The 23341-nt window shown below is 37.4% G+C and overlaps 1 protein-coding gene across 12 annotated transcripts in view; it reads left to right on the top strand.

Annotated features, from left to right (window-relative positions):
- Positions 1-23341, top strand: part of ERC1 (ELKS/RAB6-interacting/CAST family member 1) — a 582903-nt gene that overhangs the window by 492432 nt on the left and 67130 nt on the right. For 8 of the 12 annotated variants that reach the window (XR_012376469.1, XR_012376467.1, XR_012376468.1 and 5 more), the window contains one exon: positions 5701-5799. Coding sequence is in view for 9 of the 12 variants with exons in the window: in XM_073886912.1 (XP_073743013.1) it covers positions 5701-5799 (99 nt within the window). In the remaining 3 variants the exon portion in view is untranslated. Of the gene's footprint in view, positions 1-5700; positions 5800-7287; positions 7355-23341 lie in introns of all 12 variants that reach the window. The other 4 variants (XM_073886919.1, XM_073886917.1, XM_073886918.1 and 1 more) reach the window with 1 other exon arrangement.

The following is a 23341-nucleotide window of genomic DNA, read 5'->3' as shown; positions in this document are numbered from 1 at the left end:
TTTTGAGAGGGGTTCTCTGTGCTTCCTGGATTTTGATGCCTGTTTCCTTCCCCACATTAGGGAAGTTCTCTGCTATAATTTGCTCCAATATACCTTCTGCCCCTCTCTCTCTTTCTTCTTTTTCTGCGATCCCAGTTATTCTAATGTTATTTCCTCGTATCGTATCACTTATCTCTCGAATTCTGCCCTCATGATCCTGTAGTTGTTTATCTCTCTTTTTCTCAGCTTCTTTATTTTCCATCATTTGGTCTTCTATATCACTGATTCTCTCTTCTGCCTCATTTATCCTAGCAGCTAGTGCCCCCATTTTTGATTGCACCTCATCAATAGCCTTTTTGATTTCGACTTGGTTAGATTTTAGTTCTTTTATTTCTCCAGAAACGGTTTCTCTAATACCTTCCACGCTTTTTTCAAGCCCAGCTAGTATCTTTAAAGTCATGATTCTGAACTCTAGGTCCGACATCGTACTAATGTCCGTATTGAGTAGGTCCCTGGCTGACGGTACTACCTCTTGTTCTTTTTGCTGAGGTGATTTTTTTTTTCATCTTGTCATTTTGTCCAGAGAATAGATGAATGAGAGAACAAAATGCTAACAGGTTAACAACCTCCCCAGCAAATATACTGTATACAAATCAGAAAAGACCTGAAACCAGGGGACAAGAAAGGGAAAGAAAGAAAAAAGAAAGAGAAAAAAAAAGATAAAAACAAAAACAGAACAATACAAAAAAAGCAGAATATGATCAGATATGATCAGGCTAGTGCATAGATCAGTGCCACACACTAGATTTTGGGCGTATTTTGGTCTGTTAGAAAAATGTGCCTCCTAAAATTTTAAAGGAAGAAAGACATATATGTACAAAATAAGGGTTGATACAATGAAGGGATGGAAGATGACTGTAAAGATGAAAAGTATAAAAGATTTTATAAAAGGAATTGAAAAGATAAGAAGTTGTTTGAAAAAAGAAAGATTTAAAAAAAAAAAGAAAGAAAAAAGGGAGAGAATGTGATCAGGCAGGAGACTAGAACAAAGCCATACACTAGTGATTTAGGGTATATTTTGATCTGTTAGAAGAAACTGTATCTCAAAATTTTAAAGAGAGAACAAATTATACATATATGCCAAAAATAAGGGTAACTACTATGAAGGGATAAAATATGATTCTAAAAATGAAAAATAAAAAATGTTTTTTTTAAAAAGAGATTGATAAGATGTTGGTTGAAAAAGGGAAAAAGAAAAATTAAAAAACAGTTAAAAAAATTAACTTTGATGAACTAATGAATCATGGTAACAAAAAGCCATGAATTCTATGTGCAGTATTCCCCTAGCGCTGGAGTTCTCCCGTTCTCCTTGATCGGTAAACTTGGTCTTGGCTTGCTGGCTGTTGATGCTGATCTTCTGGGTGAGGGGCCTGTTGCCGTGGTTTCCAAATGTCTTTACCCCGCCCTTGTCGGCCTGGGCTAAGCAAGCTGCTTGGGTTTGCTCTCAGGATCTTTTTTTCCCTGCAAGCTCTTGGTACAGCTTTGGAGGACCAGGGTGAAAATGGTGGCCTCCCTATCTCCCCCCGGAGGAGCTGAGAACTCAGGGCCCCGCTCCTCAGTGCGCCCCCAGAGAAAAGCAGTCACTCCCGTCTCCCCGGTCTCCGGCCGCACTCCGTGCTCACCCGGCCTGCGACCGAGCGTTTTTATCTCTGGCACCCGACCCCGTGTGGAGTCTCCAAATCCAGCAGATCCCTGCGGTGCGCTCCCGCGCCGCTCCTCCCGGGGGAGGAAGGGGAGTCTCCCCGGCTCAGTCGCTTGTTGGGTCCCTGCTGGAGGAGCAGTGGCCCGACTGGGCCACGAATCAGTTTATGGCAACCCCGAGCTGAGAGCCCGCGCCTCGGCTCCGTCTCTGCAGCCGGCTTCCCCGCTCCGATACCTGGGAGCTCTGCTGCGCTCAGGCACCCCCGGTCTTTCTGTGACCTCAAGAGTCCTGAGACCACACTGTCCCGGGAGGATTCCACCCCCCCGCTTAGCCCTTGGAGCGATGTCCCTCAGCGGAGCGAACTTCTAAAAGGTCCGATTTTGTGCTCCGCGGCTCTATCACTTGCCAGAAGCGGCCGGTGGAGGCCCCCTCCCCCACCGTCTATCCTCCCGAATATCGCCTCAGATTCACTTCTCCCCACGTCCTACCTTCCAGTAAGTGGTCGCTTCTCTGTTCAGAGAGTTGTTGCTACTCTCCTCTTCGATCTCTTGTTGAGTTCGTAGGTGTTCAGAATGGTTTGATCCCTATTCAGATGAATTCCTGAGACCAGACGAAATCCAGGTCTCCTACTCCTCCGCCATCTTGCTCCGCCTGCTCTTGTGTTTTGCCTGCTCTATCCTTCAGGCCAGTGGTCTGTAAAGGCTTTCCTGGCCTGAATATGGCAAGTTTTTGTTTTGTTTTGTTTTTTAGTTTATTCTTTTTTGTTGTTGTTGTTATGTTATTCACCATACATTACAAGATTAGTTTTTGATGTAGTGCTCCATGATTCATTGTTTGGCAAGTTTTAACCAGGTGTACTCTGATCCACTTGTGAAAAGAGACCTGACAACAACTCCACTGGAACCGAGGCCCTGCAGAACTCTCTGGTCAAGAGATGTGGTGTGGGTAGGGGTTTGTACTGGACTTTTGGGGGAGGGGCCCACTGCACTGGGACTGAGACAGGCTTGACTGAGAAGGGCAGTCCTGCCTAAGCACAGGGGGGTGGAGCTTTGTGTAAGCAAGTTAGGCAACCAGTGTAGGCCTTGTGCTGCTTCCCACAGGTGGTTCTGTGTTTTGCTGAGGGGTTCTGCTGCCATCTTCAACAGACTGTAGAATAATATTTAATGGCATGATAAATTATGTTCATAGTGATGGTGATAGCTAAAATATATTGGGTGTGTATTTTATGCCAGGCACCTTTCTAAGTGCTTGTATTAACTCAGTTGATCCTCATCACAGTCTTATAAGAAGAAAGTATTGTTATCCTCATTTTAAAGGTGAATAAACTCAGGCTCAGAGCATTTAAGTAGCTTCCCCAAACTTAGATATAGCAGACAGAGCAGAACTAGAATTCAGACCCAGGCAGTGTGCCTCTAAAGCCCTTACTCAGGCATTATCACATGAAAAAATACCAAGGAAAAATCGCTATAAACTTTCTCATGGAACTAATCAAAGTGCTTTTAATCTAGGAAAGAAAATGTGTTCAAGATACCCAATCAAATTTTGACAAAAGAGAATTGGTAGAGGGGAAGGACTTATCGTACCCGCTATCAAAATATACTATAAGATAATAGTAATTTTTAAAATACTATATTGGGGGCACCTAGGTCACACAGTCAGTTAAGCATCCGACTCTTGGTTTTGGCTCAGGTTGTGATCCAGGATCATGAGATCAAGCCCTGCATAGGGCTCCATGCTCCGTGTGTGGAGTCTGCTTAAGACTCTCTCTCTCTGCCCCTCCCCCCGACCCTGCTCTCTTGCATGCATGCTCTGTCTCTAAAATAAATAAAGAAGTCTTTTTTTTTTTTTAATACCTATTTTAGGGGCACCTGGGTGGCTCATTCGGTTAAGTGTCTGCCTTCAGCTCAGGTCGTGATCCCATGCTCCTGAGATTGAGCCCCACCTCCTTGCTCAGTGGGGAACCTGCTTCTCCCTCTCCCTCTACTGCTCCCCCTGCTTGTTCTCTCTCCCTTTCTGTCAAATAAATAAATAAAAATCTTTTAAAAAAATAGCCATATTATAGTAGAAATAGGGAAAAAAATCAGAAGAGTATGCCACTTGTTATGTTTATAGGGAAGAGGCTGAATGGATACACTTAAATGGTAAGACTGATTATTACTTATCAGAGATGGATTTACAGGTCATTTTTTTTAATTTTTCAGATTATCTACAGTGAATATTTTTAAATCACATAATATTAGGAAGTTTATTTCAATGCTTTAAAACTTTAGGTTTTAACTATATTTTGTTAGTGCAATATATTGCTATTTAGTTTTATACATAGTCTACCCTGCATTTTCTGAATTGTTTGGTGTACAAAGTGTGTGTGTATGTGTATATATACACGTATATTGTGGGTCACCCCAATCAGATGGGGGGGCCAGCAGCCAGGCAGTGAAAGATTTCACCCAAGGCAGAACAAAGAAGATAGACGTTTATTGAATACACTGCAAGGGAGCAGCGGGCAGGACAGAGAACGAGAGACTGTTTGCAACAAGGCAGTGGTGAGGGACCAGTTATAGGGCAGAGTGAGGAGTTATGGGAACGTATTGAATTTTCCCTTTTTTGGTTAACCGTGCCTGGTTGTATGTAGCGCATGGGTTAGTTATGGCCTGTGGCTCTTTCAACATGGGTCGCTTAATGAGCCTGTTTGCATCAGCTTGGTGGTCGCTGTGGGCCCTTTCATCTTACTCAAGTTCCATTGCTCAAGCCTGTTGCCTAAAAGCAGCCTCTACATTTATATTTCCATTTATCCTTATGCTTATATTTATATAATACATTTATGTGTGTGTGTGTATATATATATATATATTTTTTTTAATGTATTCATTCATTTATTCAGGTCTTGTATTAACCAGTCACACAGAATCACCAATCCAGCCCTTTTTGGTAAACATGGATAAAAGACAATGGGATAATAATCTTCTAGCCTAGTGTTGAAGAGAAGAATTTCAGAATCTCTGACTTATTTTGAAAACCCGAATGTTTATTGATGGTGTTAAGAAAAGCTATTGAATTTTATGTATGTAGCTTCTGTCTGATCATCTTACTGAACTTTATTATAAGTTGTAATAGTTTTTCAGTTGATTCTCTTAGATTTTCTAGGCATATAATCATTTCATTTATGGATAATGATAACTTTTTTCCCCAATATTTATGGTCTGTGTGTTATGTAACATCCCCCAAAATGGAACAGTTGTTTAAAAAATGAGTAGTTCTTATTGTAACATGGAAATGTGAGTCCTACATATCATGAAGTGAAAAAACAGTTACAGAGTCCTATCCTAGGTATGGTTTAATCCAGTCTTTATTTTAAAAAATAAAGCAAGCACTGCATAAAGGGTTTGATTTGAGAAGATTACTCATTCCCTCAAAATTTCTTTACTAATTTAGGTGCCTGTCTTAGTTTGCTTGGGCTGCCATAACAAAATACCATAGACTTGATGGCTTAAAGCCCAGTCCGGAGGCTAGGAAGTCCAAGATCAGTGTGCCAGCTGATTCAGTTCCTGGTGCAAGCTCTCTTCCTGGCTTGCAGAAGCCAGCTTCTTACTGTCTCCTCCCATGGTGGGGAGGGAGGGAAAGAGAAAAAAGGGAGAGAGAGAAAGAGTGTAAGTGACTGAGAATGAGAATGAGAATGATCTCTTTCTCTTCTTACAAGGCCACAGTCCTATCAGATTAGGGCCCCACCCTTAGGACTTCATTTAACCTTAATTACCTCCTAAAGACTCTAGCCGGATATAGTTACATTGAGGGTTAGGGCTTCAACATGAATGTGGGGTGGGGTGGGGAAGGGGTGCACAATTCAGTTCAGAGCAGTGCCTAATTTTCTTTCCCTGATATCTTCAGAAGTCCTATGTTTAATTTTATTTCAGACAGAATTAGTTTTATTATTTCTAATGACATTTTTAAAAGACTTGTTACTTTACAGTGTATCATAGAAATTTTATCTCAGTTTAACTTCATGAATCATTTCTTCTTAGACACAAAATCGAATGAAGCTAATGGCCGACAACTATGAGGATGACCACTTCAAATCCTCCCATTCCAATCAAACCAATCATAAACCCTCCCCAGACCAGGTAAGACTGTTCTTGAATGTTTTATAAAAACAAATGTGCTTTTATTTTCATGTATCTTATACTAGCATGTTACAAATTCCAGAGTATAAGTTAGAAAAATAAAAATAAATAATTAATTTCTGAAATCTCCTTCACTCATGTTTTTAAACATAGATTCAATTTCTGTACAGGAAGGTGATGATAGATGATTCTGAATATTTTAAGAGGAGATACTCAAAAGATTTGAGGACTATAAGGAATCCTTGAATTGGTTGAGAAAAAAATTAATCTCAGAGATACATACTAATTTGTAAGTGTCCTACTTTTCTTATTAAAACAATGCCTTATTAAAAAAAAAAGACTTGTTCCTTGTGAGCTCAATAAAACACAATTCTGTTTAGAGATAACTGTTGTTTAATTGCAAATCTTTAAATCTCTCATCATCACCTATTATTAAGAGTGAAAATTTCTTCTCTCCCATTTCCTTGGTTAATCCCTCCAGTATATGTTATTCTCAAGGAAAATTGTTGCCTTCAACTTCTCAGCAGTGCAAAAGAGGCATTGATGAGTCTGAAGGGAACCATATTCAACTCCAGTCTTTTGGAAGAAGGGAGCTCTCCCAGGATCTTGAAAATGATGGATGGGGGAGAGTGGTGAACAGATTACCTCATATCCCAGTGCCAAAAATCAGATTTCAACATCTATATCACACTCAATCTTAAAATATATAGCAGAAGGAAAAAAAATAATAGTTAAGTAATTACATCCATATGACTAAAGAGCCAAGGGAAACTCCCCCACTAAATATCTCCACTGAATGATAGCCGTGATATTATCTTAGAAGAAGAAATATTGCAGATGAAAACAGCAGTAATATCCAAATTGCAATTTTTTCTAAGATTCAGAAGGTATAGTCACAGTATGATGACATTTACTAAGCCAGTTGAGGCAAGCCTTATATTTTAGAGGGAAAACAATACCAATCTTAATGTAGGCAGAATGCAGAACTGTTTGCCTGATGTCAGCCGTCTTTCTTTGCCAAGAAATGATTTTGCTATCTCTGCCTGTTCTTGATACCCAGAATTAAATTTATGCCAGTGTATATAAGATGAGTATTAGATCCTTTCCTTGAAACAGGTTTTGATAATGAATAAATATGAGAAAGTGGATGCCTGGGAGTAGTGGGAAGCAAACAGAAATGAGGAAAGTTTTTAAAAAAGGCAAAAATAAAGAAAAGCCTCCAACCTGATAATTTTGCCCAGATCCAGCCCTGGGACAGAGACAGTGTCTTGGAAGGGTAGGAAAGTAGAAGTGTAATGACAAACTAATTACTAATTTGGGTAGGTTAGGGAATTTAAAGAGTTAGAATCTAATATAAAAAAGGGTCAAGCAATTAGAGACCATTTTCTTCTACATTATGCTTATGTCTTTGTTTTAAATACTAACCAGCTCTTTTTCATTCCCATGCTGCTCTGGGGCATTGTTCCCTTTGTCATCTCTCTCCCCTAGGATGAGGAGGAGGGTATATGGGCATAGCCAATCAGATGCTCTTAGTTCAGCCATTTTGTTCAGAACGGTGAGAAACACCTTTCCTTAACTATAGAAATGTTTTTTGTTTGTTTGCTTTCAGTTTTTTTTTTTTACACAATCATTCTCACATCTTGTTTCTCTTTAATTCATGAAATTGTTTGGTGTGCCTCTGTTTTATCATTTTCACATGATTCCTGTGTGTATTGCTATGCTTCTGACATAGTGGGGTTGGGTTTTGTGGGGTTTTTTTTTCTTTTTGTGTGTTAATAGTCACTTTTATAATTTCTTTTTATACATTTTTGGGAGAACTTCCAGGGCATATAATTAAATTTCTCCTATTGTGATTTTATTAATAAACTACCTTATCTAGTGTGATTTTACAGTGTCCTGGTAAGGTTTATAGTGACTTTATCAAACTGGAACTAGAAAATTGATCAAATACTCTGCCAGTAGGTTTGGAATATACTTTTTATGATAATTAATTATAAATATATGTCTTTAAAAAAATTGTACTGTGAACTAAAACCTTTTGGTTCTATCTGTAAAAGGATGCTCTGAATTCTCAGGGTCAGTGGATCTTATAGAGTGTCTACCAAGGACATCCCCTAGAGCTTTGACATTACTCTTAAACTGTCCTGAAAAATAAAGAGAAGTAAAGGAAGACCTTTTTAAAAATCGGTCTGAAGAATTCTTTTTCCTCTTTTATGGATTGCTGCTGTGTTAAACAGTTGCCAGGACACTGTCTAGATTCTCCTTTCCAGGCCAATTGGCTGGAAAATATAGTCCAGCTGTGGCAGTATCTCCCTTTGATCTGATGCCCTGGAGGTTTGACTAAGGAAATCCTTTTCTTAGAAAAAATAATAATTACAATTAATAAGTTCACACATATTGGTGGCCTTGCACTCCCTGGATTCACTGCCCTTGCTTATTGGTGATCTCACTCTTTTGGAGTCAGTTCTGGCTGAAAAGTCTGTGTCTTGGTGTTATACTTCTTAAAATGATGAGAACATGTGTAGACCTCTCACTAGCAAACACAGCCAAAAAGGATGATGAGGTAAGTTGTGGAAAGGGGCACATACTGTGAAGATGGGAACCTTTCCAAATGACTTTATCCTGCGGGTGTACAAGGCAAAATGTATACCAGCCAAAAAGCTATTTGGATTAGGGTGTTGCATGCCAGACAAAGCTAAAGCTGAGAAAATTCATTTGCTAATTCTCTTTATCTACACTGCCCCCTGCAAGGGTAATTATTTGTCATCATGAAGGATGTGGGGGCCATACAGTAGTTGAACATAGAATACCAGTCCCCTCCTTCTAAATGAACCTGACTTGTCTATTTTGGCAGAACATAGGAGCCTCTTGGCATTCTTAGCAGGAAACATGTCCCTGACATATATGAATAGGATTGTATTGGTTGTATACCCTTTTTCTAGCCAATCAGAAAAGACAAGTTAGTGTTACAGGAAAGAAGGCCCTAGATAACCTCACCAGGAGACAGAAAAATGTTAAACCTACACAGACTTGTTCCTAAAGTCTCCATTTTATTTTCTCTTCTTCCCTAATAGAATAGCCCCTAGTAAGAGTTTAAATGCTATTAATTTTGTTTTTTTTTAATGGTTGCACTGTTGAGCTTATTGCACTAAAATATTAACTGCCATTGGTTTAACACAGTGCAGTTGCACTTAGCTGGCCATAACTAGAGTTTTTATGATACAATATTTCAAATTTTTGAAAATGTGCTATAAATGTCATAATATCATAAGGATTTTACCTAAAGAAATGCATGAGTGACCCCTAGAACATTGCAGAAGTCTTGACTTGATCTCTAGTTTTCTTCACTTTTTTTCTCGCTAATTCTAGAGAACAGATTTTCTTAACAAAATTTCAAACTTTTGAAATTGATGATTTACCTTATCAAACTCAAGAATGTAAATAATGCTTTACGCCTAAAACATTTTATAAAACACGGTATATATGTCAACAAAGCATGAGTCTTACTGGATATAATCAATACTCAGACAGGAAGAGAATCATAGAAGTAGAGAGCCGAAAGGGGTCTAGGCAATTTCACAAGAAGTGGTAAAACATAATGTTTAAGAGTTGAGGCTTTGGAGCAGAATGCCTCTGGGTCAGATCGTAACACCACCATGTATTAGCCTGTGACTTTGGACAAGGTATTTAATCTCCCTGTACTTCAGTTTCTTCATCTTTCAAATGGAGGTTGTTGTGAGAAGCAGGTGAGGTATTACAGGCATAAACTCTGGAGCCAAACTGCACAGCTTTGCATCCAGACTTCTCCACCTTCTCTGTGGCCTCGGGAAATTAACTCATCTTTGAATCCCAATTTTTCTGTAAAAATGGGTTTGTTTATTTATTTATTTATTTATTTTTGAGAGAGAGTGCAGGGAGAGGGAGGATCAGAGGGAGAGAGAGACTCTTAACAGGCTCTGCGCCCAGCGCAGTGCCCTAACATAAAGCTCAATCTCACAACCCGGAGATCCTGGCCTGAGCTGAAATCAGGAGTCAGACACTTAAGCAACTGAGCCACCCAGGCGCCCCTGTAAAAATGGTTTTATTAATGGCCTACTTTATAGGGTTGTTGGACAGGTTATTAAGTTAATGTATGTAAAATGAATTAAACAGTGCTTCTGCCATGTACTCTGCTTCTATTATTTGTTGTTGCTGTTGTCATCATTAACTTGAATCCATCTCCAGAAAGTAGTCAGTGTTCAGTAAGTGTTAGTTACTATTTTTATTAATATCTAGTCCAGTGCCCTCATTCTGTAGGTAAGAGTGCAAAAAAATAAATAAATAAAAGGATTTAGATGTGATGTTAAGGCCCCCAGGCATTTCTGTGATCTGGAAGGAGGAACTAGTAGTTGACAGTGAAAGAGATAATCTAAGACATACTGGTGATTATATCTCCCTTTCATCACCAAAAATTTAATCTCTTATATGCTGAGGAATTTTTTCCCTTGAGAACACACCTTGAATTTTTCTATAAAAGGAATTTATTCATTGAAACTTTCTTTAAATTTGCTGTCATAACCCTCCTGAGACACACAGAATAAAGCAAGTGTTACTTCCAGTTAGAAAGCATGAGAGTCCCTTCTCTCTCCCCTCAACCTATAGCAAACCCATGTGGAATGTGTCCCTGCTACTGTCTGTCCTTTTACTTGGTGTTTTCTTTCTTGTTGTTCCCTGACAGTAGAGTGTAGGCCCCATGGGAACGGGAACTTTAACATGTTTGCTTTTATATTTCTATCATCTAAAATAATGCCTAATATACAAGAGGCTCAGTAAGTATATATTGAATTAATTAACTTCTGAATTCATGAAGTCCAGAGAAGATAAAGTTAACATTGAAACCAAGAGCATAGAATTAGCTGTCACCTTTAATATCAGCATTACTAGTACAAGAAAGGGAAATTTTGAAAGGGAAGATAGGAAAAGTGTCTAGAAACAAAAGACTTGTAGAGAGAAATGTTAAGACTTTAAAGTAAAGTCATAATAAAGTTAGAATCTGGCTCCTGTAGTTTTATACTAAATAAAAAAGAGTTGAGTATAATTCAGAAATCTTTTCTACTTGAAAACTGAACATCCTTCAGGTGGAAACTTTTCTCCTAGTAACCTGTGGTTCATAGCCATCAAGAAGAGCCTGGAGCATAATAGCTTTCATGGCATTGTGCTCTTTGTGGACCTCATTCTGGGGAGGCACTTTGTGTAAACTAGCACCAAACCCCTCAAGTAAAGGATGTACTTGTCAAGAAGCTTAGCAGTTGGTCTTGTTATAAAACCATTCCACTGACTAAAATCTGGAAATGAGTTGCATGACTATTAAATCAGCACTATAGCATCTGAAAACATGATTTGAACCAGTATGTTATGAAACTTTTCTTTTTTAATTAGAGATGATATCAGTGTTAAGACAAGCGTTTAAGACAGATTAAAACAAGTGTCTCTTTCTTTTGGCATTTCCTTTTCCTTATTGTCTGTCCTAGTTGAGTTGTCCACAAAATCTTCTTAATCAGTTTGAAACATCCTGAAAGTAGTCTCTTGGTTAGTACTACAATGGAAATCTCTTAAATCTGTAGAGAATATATCTCTAGAAGGGAGGTATTAGATTAAGATGTTACAGAATTGATTGGGATAGTGAATTAGAATATTTTGTCAGTATAGTCCAAATTATTTATTGGACCAACTGTTTAAACAGTTTGAACCAACACCGGGATCAGTTTTTGACGTAACAGGCAAGAAAGAATTTGACCTTGTATTTTCAGAAGTGGATCAGAGATTTTAGCAAGATGCTTCTTTCCTAAAAAGCTTGGTAGGCCTGTAGAATTAAGGAAGAGGGAGGATCCTAGTTGCAGGAAAAGGTAACATTTGTTAAACACTATGGGCCAGACACTTTCATATCTCTTATCCCATATTTAATTTTCACAACCACTCTAAGAACATGTTTATCAATGAGGAAACAGAGTTCATAGAAGTTAAGTAATTTTCCAAGATGACACAGGTAACAAGCAGCAGACATTTAAACCCAAGACTGACATCAGATTCCCATGCTCTTTCCACTATACCATAATTAAAAGAGAAGGAATATTCCACTTTACAGTTCCTTGGATATTATGAGATGCATGGCAGAAGTATGATGAATTGAATTGCATTCCTGTGTAGGAAAATAACAAAACTGCCTTTGCCAGTAAGGGATTTCCCTTATAAAAGGTACCTAAGTGGATTTCTGACCTCACTTCACTGATTTTTTTTTTTTTTAATATAACTACCCAGGAATCTGGTGACAAATTTGGAACTGTAGAGATTAGGAAGGGACAAGAAGTGGGTCTTGGAGGTTGAATAAAGTTTGGGTGGATGGAAGGAGAAAGAAAAAGAATTTTAGATGGGAACTACCCTGAAGGAAAACCCTAAGAAGGAATAGCGGCCAGTGCAGAAACCAACCTTGCTAGAACAAAGGATGTCATTGTCCTTTTATTTTTTCATTGTTATGTCCCAACCACATTTCTGTTTTAATATAGGGTACCCATAATTCAAATAGAAAAACTACAAATATGAGTATCTCACAAGAACAGTTATATATTGAACTCTACAAAAGATTAAAATAGCAGTCAGCTTCCTTTGAACATTGTCTGAATTCCTGTGTTCTGAGTTGATTGCCTCCTCATCTAGTTCTGATGCTCTTGGGTCCTAGTCAGAATGTGGGCTTTGGGAGCAGATTGCCTGGTCCAAACCTCTGTGTACCTACTTTATTCATCTGTAAAATGGAAATAGTAATATACCTACCTCATAGGGTTGTTGGATGACTAAGTGATATAATATAAAGCCTTTAAAACTGTCACAGTTGCTTGATTAATGTTAATTATTAATGTCTGCAACCTGAGGACACACACTGACAATTTATAGCATGATGCCCACCTCCCTTCCCTTTCTGCCTCCCTCTCTTTTTCTTCCTCTTGGTTCTCTTGTACTTTTAATAGGAGGATTGGGTGAGAATTCATTAACAGTCCTTTGGATTCAAAGTGTTCTTATACCACCTAAACTCTAGTTTAACAGCATTTCCTGTATACTCTCCTAAGAAATGTCTTAAGTGGTTTCTTCTTTGTCCTAGGTACACAGCCTTCTTTGTGCTTTTCATATTCTCCTCCTCCTTCCTTTCCGCTTCCGAAAATTAAATTTAGAATTCTCAGTTTTTTCTGCTTTTCATGATTTGCCAGAGGGTTCTACTCCTAATCTTTCCATCCTACGTTCTCTCTAGCTGTCTCAAAACTCTGTCCTCTGCCATTATCATGCCAAGCTCTCTACCATCTCTGTCTGCATACCATACTCAGCAAGTCCCTTCTACAGGCCCCTCATTGTTTAAGCCACTATCTCTTCTTATCATTAGTATATAACTATTATATATATATATGTGTATATATATATATATATTTAGATGCTGTGTCATTTTTTTTCCTGGTCTAAAGCAGCTTGAACCTATGTCAAATCCAAAAAGATTTTGGAAAATAGAGCTTTTCAACAAGAGCATTGGGGAATAGAGACTAAAAGATGCTGACGCTAATAGTTACCATTTAAAGAACACCTACTGGGGCGCCTCAGTGGCTCAGTCATTAAGAATCTGCCTTTGGCTCAGGTCATGATCCCCAGGTCCTGGAATCCAGCCCTGCATTGGGCTCCCTGCTCAGCGGGAAGCCTGCTTCTCCCCCTCTCCCACTCCCCTGCTTGTGTTCCCTCTCTCACTGTCTCTCTCTCTCTCTGTCAAATAAATAAAATCTTTAAAAAAAATAAAGAATACCTACTAAATCCCGAATGCTTAGCTTAAGCTTATAAGCATATTATTGAATAAGAATATTCTTATTATTGAGAATATGCTTATAAGTTTAAGCTGAGTATTTGGGATTTAGTAGGTATTCTTTGTTTTTTTTTTATTTTTTTAAAGATTTTTTTATTTGACAAAGAGAGAATGTAATACAACAAGCCTAGAAAATAGACACCATTCTCATGATTTTACTGCTGAAGAAACTGAACTTCAGAGAAAGAATTTAGCAAACTTATCCAAGTTCACATTGCCTGTAGGTAGTAGAGGCCAGATATGAACCCAGGTAAGTCTGACTAAGCCAAAATTTGACCCACTTCCAGTAAGGAAACATAGGACAGTTTTTTTTAAAGGTTATTATGCTTTTTTATTCATACTAATTATAAGAGAAAAGAGAGTAAGAATATTAAATTACAATTTAAGAAAAAAAATTAATGAAGAATATCAAAAAGAAACCCCTTGTAAAAACCTAGCTTAACAAGTAGAAAGACCCCATAGTAACGTAGAGAAGGAAAAGCTTTCTCCTCTGCTTTCTTACATTCAGTGACTGGCACCTGTGAATCAAACTGATAAAAGACTGATTAACAGGAAAGAAAAAAAAAAAAAACAGATTCAGTTTTGCTTGAATGCCCAGGAGCTTACAACAATTGTAACCCAAGGAGGCAGTTAGAATTTGGGGTTTATATATCATTATAACAAAGGGAGATAAATTGTGGAGAAGAAGCTAAACAAAGGAAAAAAGATTCAAGGCTTCTGGGGAGAGGGTAAACTATAGGAAGGTGACTTGGGAATATATGGTAAATAAGGGTTATTTAGTAAGGTTTGTTGCAAGTAAGAGTCTCAAGTAATAAGAGTTATCTTTGAAGTTGTTCTTTTCCTGGTAGAGGAGAGAGAGACCTTTACAAAGGGAAATATATGTCCTGCCTTATGACAAAAAGGAAGATTGGCAGAGAGCTATGTGCTTTTAGCTCAAAACAACCCTTAATGCCAAAGGGGCATATTTTGGGGTGGCATACTCATCCCATTTAGTATGTATTATTAGACTAATTTGTAACTGAGTAATATTCCATTGTCTGGATGTACCACACTTTATCCATTCACCTACTAAAGGACATCTTGGTTGCTTCCAAGTTTTTGCAATTATGAGCAAAACTGCTATAAACATCTGTGTGCACGTTTTGGGTGGATGTAAGTTTTCAACTCCTTTAGATAAATACCAAGGACCATGATTGCTGGATTTTATAGTAAGAGTGAGTTTAGTTTTGTAAGCAAGAAACTGCCACTGTCTTCTAAAGTGACTATTATCATTTGCATCCCCACCAACAATGAATGAAAGTCCCTGTTATTCTTGGCAGCATTTGGTGTTATCAGTGTTCTGGATTTGGGCCATTCTAATAGGTGTGTAGTGGTATCTCTTTATTTTTTATTTTTATTTCTCTGATGACATATGTTGTAGACCATCTTTTCACATGCTTATTTGCTCTGTATCTTCTTTGGTGAGGTGTCTGTTAAGGTGCTGGTCTTTGACCCATTTTTTAAATCCGTTGTTTTCTTATTGCTGGGTTTCAAGAGTTATTTGTATATTTTGGATAATAGTTCTTTATCAAATATGTCTTTTGTAAATATTTTCTCCCAGTGTGTGGCTTGTCTTCAATCTTGAGATTGTCTTTCACAGAGAAGTTTTTTATTTTAATGAAGTTGAGCTTATCAGTTATTTCTTTTATGGATCATGCCTTTCATGTCTAAAAAGTCATTGCCATACCAAAAATCACCTAGGTTTTCTCCTGTATTATTTTCCAGAAATGTTATAGCTTTACCTTTTATGTTTAGGTCTGTGATCCATTTTGAGTTGGTTTTTGTAAAAAGTGTAAGGTTTGTGCCTAGATTGATCTCTTTTCATGTGGCTGTCCAGTTGTTCCAGCGTCATTTGTTGAAAGACTGTCTTTGTTTAGTTGTATTGCTTATGCTGCTTTGCCAAAGATCAGTTGACTCTATGTATGTGGGTCTCTTTCTGGGCTGCTTTATTTGTCTGTTCTTTTGTCAGTACCACACTATCTTGGTTACTGTAGCTTTATAGTAAGGCTTGAAGTCAGGTAGTGTCAGTCTTCCAACTTCATCTTCTCCTTCAAAATTATGTTGACTATTTTCTGTCTTTGGCCCCTCCATATGAACTTTATAGTCAGTTTTCCAGTATCCACAAAATAATTTGCTGGGATTTTAATTGGGATTGCACTGAATCTAGAAATCAAGTTGGGAAGAACTGACATCTTGACAATATTGATTCTTCCTATCCATGAACATGGACTATCTCTCCGTTTGTTTAGTTTTTCATTGATTTCATTCATCAGAGTTTTATAGTTTTCCTCATATAGATCTTATACATATTTTGTCAGATTTATACCTAGGTATTTCATTTTGGGCGATGCTATGTAAATGGTATTGTGTTTTTTGTTTCCAATACCACTTACTCATTGTTGGTATATTGGAAAGCAATTGACTTTTTTATATAAACCGTGTACCCTGCAACCTTGTTATTATAATTGCTTATCAGTTCCAGGAGTTTTTGTTGTTGCTGCTCTTCATTCATTTGGATTTTCTACTAGACGGTAATGTCATCTCTGAACAAAAACAATTTTATTTTTTCCTTCCCAGTCCATGTATATTTTATTTCCTGTTCTTGTCTTATTGCATTAACTAGAACTCCTACTATAGTATTGAAAAGAAGTGGTGTAGGGACTAGCCTTAAATGTACATGATCTTAGTGGGAAAGCCCCAAGTTTCTCACCATTAAGTACGATGTTAACTATCTTTTTATTTATTTATTTATTTTGGTAGATATTCTTTATCAAGTTGAGGAAGTTCCCCTCTATTCCCAGTTTACTGAGAGCTTTTATCATGAATGTGTGTTGAATTTTGTCAGGTGCTTTTTCTGCATCTATTAATATAATCATGTGATTTTTCGTCTTTTGCCTGGGTTAATGTGATGGGTTACAGTTATTTGATTTTCAAATGTTGAACCAGCCTTGCATACCTGGGATAAATCTCACTTGGTGTATAATTCTTTTTATGCATGGGTGGATTCAATTTGCAAATATTTTGTTGAGGGCTTTTACATCTATGTGAATGAGAGATACTGGTCTGTAGTTTTCTGTTCTTGTAATGTCTTTGCCTGGTTTTGGTAAAGCTGGCCTCATAGAATGAGTTAGTAAGTATTCCATGTGCTTCTATCCTCTGAAAGAGATTGTAGAGAATAGGTACAATATCTTCCTTAAAGGTTTCATAAAATTTATCAGTTAATCCCTCTGGTGTAACTACTTTCCTAGGTGTTAATCTTAATCTTTGTGGTAATGCATCTTAAATTAGTAGACTACAAATACATTTTCCAAAAAAATTATAAATCCTAGATATATTTCTTTATGTAGCTATAATATGCCTTCCTTGCTTCAAATATCAATAACATATAGTATAGAAACTCCATATAACTCCAAGCTTATATGCTCTTTTTAAACCTGGCACTCACATCCTGTTATTCTGTTTAGTAAGTCTCTCCATGTTTAAGGAAGAGTCCTATTCTTGGGGAAAATAAATTGTTTTCTATAAAATAAATTTCTGAATTGAAATTCATTTTTTTCAATTAATTTTCCAAATCAAAATGGAAGCTATGTTTTTAATCAGATTTTATTCAAGGCAAAAAAATATTGAAAACAGAATCATTGAAGGAAGTGGGGAGTTGTTTAATGGGAATAGAGCTTCAGTTTTGCAAGATGAAAAATAGAGGTTGGTTGCACAACAATGTGAACGTATTTAACACTACTGAACTGTACACTTAAAAATGGTTAAATGGAAACTTATGTGTGTTTTACTACAGTTTTTTTACCACAATTTAAAAAAAGTTTTTAGAAAATGTAAAAACCAGCTGATAGTATCTTCTGGCAAAATATATTCAAAATACACACTGAATATTATTTAAAACATTTTACATCTTAGTGAAGTAAGAAAGAGAGACATCCTTCTTTCCCAGATAAATATCTCAAAGTTTTGAAAAACGATTGAGCTTGTTTAGCCTTTTGTTCTCTGCTTGGGAACAGGGCTATTTATTTGTTTATTTTAGTAGTTTATCTGTTAGCATATTAAAGAATTTGTGCTGTTTGCTGGGCTTCCTTGAGTTGAACTGCTTAGGATAGGAAGCCCCTTCAAAAGGGTCATTTACATAATATATTATTTTTAAATATGCTCACATTGGGGCTTATTTTAACAAAGGTCCACAACTTATTACCAAGGCTTTATTTAGGCAGCCTAGCAGCTACAGGAGTAGTTTTGTGGGTTTCTTTAAAGATTTTAATTTTTTTTTTAAGATTTTATTTATTTATTTGAGAGAGAGCACGTGAGAGGCGGGAGGGTCAGAGGGAGAAGCAGACTCCCTGCTGCCAGGGAGCCTGTTGCAGGACTCCATCCTGGGACTCCAGGGTCATGACCTGAGCCGAAGGCAGTCGCTCAACCAAATGAGCCACCCAGGCGCCCCAAGATTTTATTTGATTTGATTGATTGATTGATTTTATTTTATTTTTTTAATGTTTTATTTATTTATTCATGAGAGTCAGAGAGAGAGAGGCAGAGGCAGAGGGAGAAGCAGGCTCCCCGCCAAGCAGGGAGCCCGATGTGGGACTCGATCCCAGGACCCTGGGATCATGACCTGAGCTGAAGGCAGACGCCCAACCATCTGAGCCACCCAGGCGCCCTGATTGATTGATTTTAAAGATTTTATTTATTTATTTGACAGAGAGACACACAGCAAGAGAGGGAACACAAGCAGGGGGAGTGGGAGAGGGAGAAGCAGGCTTCCCGCAGAGCAGGGAGCCTGATGGGGGGCTCTATCCCAGGACCCTGGGATCATGACCTGAGCCAAAGGCAGACGCTTAATGACTAAGCCATCCAGGCGCCCCTTATTTATTTATTTGACAAAGAGATAGAGAGCACAAGTCAGCAGAGCAGCAGGGAGAGGGAGAAGCAGGCTCTCTGCTGAGCAGGGAGCCCAATGCAGGGCTCTACCCCAGGACCCTGGGATCACGACCCAAGCCGAATGCAGATAGATGCTTAACTGACTGAGCCACCCAAGGACCCCATAGGAGTAGTTTTTAAGTGAGTTGACACACTAAGTTTAGGAACCACCTTTTAGAAATTAGCATTTACAAAAACACTCTGAACAAGGGTTTTTAAAGTAATTTTACCAGCTTCAGTGAACTGGGGTCTTTGCTTTTTTTTTTTTTTCAACATTTTATTATGAAAATTTTCCAAAGCATAGGAAAGTTGAAAAAAATTGTATATTAAACCCAGAGTTTCTAATTATTTTGTTGTATTTACTTTATCATATCTTTCCATCTGTATATCAATCAATCTCATTTTTTCATGTATTTTAAAGTAAGTTAAGAGACACTTGTATACATCACCCCATGCATATTAATTAAAATTCAAAATCAGTTTATGGGTTTCTTTTTTTTGTTAGTGAAATGCACAAATCTTAAGTTACACTATTCTATGAGTTTTGACTAATGTATATGCATATTGTGTAACCTAAACCCCTGTTGAGATATAGAAAGGGGTTACCAAACTTTTTCAGAGTCACACAGTAAGGACACCTGGGTGGCTCAGTTGGTTGAGTGTCTGACTCTTGATCTTGGTTCAGGTCTTGATCTCACAGTTGTGAGTTCAAGCCCTGCATTGGGCTCCATGCTGGGCATGGAGCCTAGTTAAAAAAAAAGTCACATAGTAAATATTTAGGTCTCTGTAGCAACTACTGAAGTCTGCCACTATAGTGAAAAAGCATCAGTGGACAATAAGTAATTAAATAAGAATGGCTCTGTTCCAATAAAGCTTTATTTATAGTCACTGCAATTTGAATGTCATAAAATTTTCATACATCATGAAATAATTTTTTCCAACCATTAAAAAAAAAACCATTTTCCAACCAATGCAAAAACTGTTCTTTGCCAATAGGCATACAAAAATGACAGCTTCCTGGATGTAGACCATTTGACCACTGGAGTTTGCCAACCCCTGATGCAGAACATTAACATCTCCCAAGAAAATTTTCTCTTGCCTTTTCCCAGTCTGTATCTACTCTCACACCTAGAGGCAAACACAGTTAATGTTTGTGCGTTTATTTGATGTAACTTAGTTTTCCTGTTCTAGAACCACATATAAATGGAATCTTACAGTCTGTACTCTTGTGTAAGACTTCTTTTACTCAGCATAATACATTTAAAATTCATTCATTTTTTTGGATTTAAAGACCTAAATGTGAGGGCGCCTGGGTGGCTCAGTTGGTTAAGCGACTGCCTTCGGCTCAGGTCATGATCCTGGAGTCCCGGGATCGAGTCCCGCATCGGGCTCCCTGCTCAGCAGGGAGTCTGCTTCCCCCTCTGACCCTCCCCCCCTCATGCTCTCTCTCTCTCTCTCTCTCATTCTCGCTCTCAAATAAATAAATAAATAAAATCTTTAAAAAAAAAAAAAAAAAAAAAAAAAGACCTAAATGTGAGACCCGAAACCATAAAAATCCTTAAAGAGAGCACAGGTGGTAATTTCTCTGACATCGGATATACCAACATCTTTCTAGACATGTCTCCTGAGGCAAAGGAAACAAAAGCAAAAATAAACTATTGGGACTACATCAAAATTGAAATCTTCTGCACAGCAAAGGAAACAACCAACAAAACTAAAAAACAACCTACTGAATGGGAGAAGATATTTGCAAATAACATATCTGAGAAAGTGTTAGTATCCAAAATATGTAAAGAACTTATACATAACTCAACACCAAAAAAACCACAAATAATCCAATTAAAAATGGGCAGAAGACATGAATAGACATTTCTCCAAAGAAGACATCCAGATGGCCCACAGACACATGAAAAGATGTTCAGCATCACTCATTATCAGGAAAATGCAAATCAAAACCACAATGAGATATCACCTCACACCTGTCAGAATGGCCAAAATCAAAAGCTCAGGAAATAACAAGTGCTGATGAGGATGTGGGAAAAAAAGGAAACCTGGTGCACCATTGGTGGGAATGCAGACTTGTGCAGCCAATGTGGAAGACAGTATTGGAGATTCCTCAAAAATTAAAAATAGAACTACCATGGGGCTCCTGAAAGGCTCAGTCAGTTGAGCATCCGACTCCTGATCTCAGCTCAAGGTCTTAATCTCAGGATTTTGAGTTCAAGCCCCACCTTAGGCTCCATACTGGGCATGGAAAAAAAATGGAACTACCCTATGATCCAGTAATCACACTACTGGGTATTTAGCCAAAAACACTAATTTGAAGGGATATATGCACCCTTGTGTTTATTGCAGCATTATTTACAATGGCCAAATTATGGAAGTAGCCCAAGTGTCCATCAATAGATGAATGGACAAAGAAGATAGTGTGTGTCTGTATGTGTGTAATGGAATATTAGTCATAAAAAAAATGAAATCTTACCATTTGCAACAAAATGGATGGAACGACAGAGTATAATGCTAAGCTAAATAAGCCAGAGAAAGACAGATACCATATGATTTCACTCATATGTGTAATTTAAGAAACAAAACAAATGATTAAGGAAGAGAGAGAGAGAGAGAAACCAAAAACCAGATTCTTAACTGTAGAGAACACACTGATGTCACCAGAGTCGGGGGAGATGGAGGATGGGTGAAATAGGTGAAGGAGAGTAAGAGTACACTTATCATGATGAGCACTGAGTAGTGTATAGAATTGTTGAATTACTGAAACTTTTACAACAGTGTATGTTAACTACACTTGAATTAAAATAAAATAAACTCATTCATTTTCTTAATTGTAGAAGTAGTTTGTTCATTTTTATTGCTGAGTAGTATTCCGTTGTGTGATGACTGAGCGCAGTTCATTTGGATCTCTTGAATAACCTGGCTTGTTTCCAGTTTGAGACAGTTATGGGTAAAGCTACCATGAGCATTCTTATACATATCTTTTGGTGGACATATGCTTTTATTTCTTTAGGCAACTACCTACAAATGGACTTGCCTTCATTATATAATAGTTATATATTGAGTTTTATAAGAAACTGCTACTTTTTCAAAGTGGTTATATCATTTTATGCTCCCACCAGTAACATCATAATAAGATTTCTGGTTGCTCCATATCCTTCTAAACATTTGATACTTTCCATCTTTTTAATTTTGACCATTTTTATGGCTGTGTAGAGGTATTTCATTGTGGTCTTCATTTTAATTCTGCCACTGGTTAGTGATGAACACTTTGTCATGTGTTGACTGGCTATTTGTATATAGTCCTTTCTGAAGTATCTGCTCAAATGTGTATTTTTAATTGGATTTTATCTTATTAAGTTGTAGGCATTCTTCATATGGCCTAGATACCAGTCCTTTTTGAGATAAATATTTTGCAGATATTTTCTCCTAGTCTGTGGCTTGTTTATTCAGTTTTTTAATGGTGTCTTTTCATTATCAGAAGTCTTTAATTTATTGAAGTCTTATTTATCAGTTTTTAAAGGTTATTGCTTTCTGAGTTCTACAAAACTTTTGCATAACACGTAGAGCTAAAATATTCCCCTCTTTTTTTTCCCTTTTTCCAGACACTTTATTGTTTTGCTTCCATGTTTAGTTCTATAATCTATCTCAAATTAATTTTGGTGTATATTAAGATAGGGGTCAAGGTTCATATAAATTTGTTGTTTTTTCTTTTTAAAGATTTATTTGTTAGAGAAAGAGAGAGCACATCAGGGGGAACGGCAGGCAGAGGGAGAAACAGGCTCCCCACTGAGCAAGGATCCTGATACAAGACTCAATCCCAGGACTCTGGGATCATGACCTGAGCTGAAGGTAGACGCTTAACTGACTGAGCCTCCCAGGCAACCCAGTTTGTCATTTTCCATGACAAATCCTGCAGGAGGGGTATTGAGATTGCATTGATTCTGTAAACCAATTTGGGGACAGTTAACATCTTAACATTATTAAGTCTTTCAAATCATGAATATACTATTTTTCCATTTAATTAGATCTTCTTTGGGGTGCCTGGGTGGCTCAGTTGGTTAAGTGTCTGCCTTTGGCTCAGGTCATGATCCCAGGGTCCTGGGATCGAGTCCTGCATTGGGCTCTCTCCTCAGAGGGGAGTCTGTTTCTCCTGCTCCCCCTGCTTGTGTTCTTTCTCTGTCAAATAAATAAATAAAATCTTTTTTAAAAAAATAAATAAATGAAAATATCTTCTTTTTTTCCTGTAGATTTGCAAAAGTGTCTAGTTTCAAATTTGGGAGTTTTTTCCTAGGTCATATTTTTATTGATTTCTAGGTTAATACCACTGTGATCAGAGAATATACTTTATATTATTTTAATATTCTACATTTTCTGAGACTTTTGTTTTATGGCCCAGAATATGGTCCACTTTGGTGAACATACTATGTGTTCCCGAAAGGAATGGTATCCTTTGGTTATTACATATAGTGTTCTATAAATATCAGGTAGGTCCAGGTAGTTGATAAAGTTGTTCAGATATTCCATGACTTTACTAAAAAAACTTATAGGGTGGGAGAGTCCAGTCTATTAGTTGTTGAGAAAGAAATATTAAGATCCTTGAGTATAATCAGAATTTTTCTGTTCGTCCTTGGAATTCTTCAATTTTTGCTTTGTGTATTTGGAAACTATTATTATTGTTATTTGCACACCCATTTATGA

Source organism: Callorhinus ursinus, unplaced genomic scaffold (assembly GCF_003265705.2).
Source record: "Callorhinus ursinus isolate GAN/ISIS: 27379988/994484 unplaced genomic scaffold, GSC_fseal_2.0 scaffold74, whole genome shotgun sequence".
Taxonomy (NCBI): Eukaryota; Metazoa; Chordata; class Mammalia; order Carnivora; family Otariidae; genus Callorhinus; species Callorhinus ursinus.
Note: the sequence above shows the minus strand (reverse complement) of the source record. Positions and strands in the feature narration are given on the sequence as shown.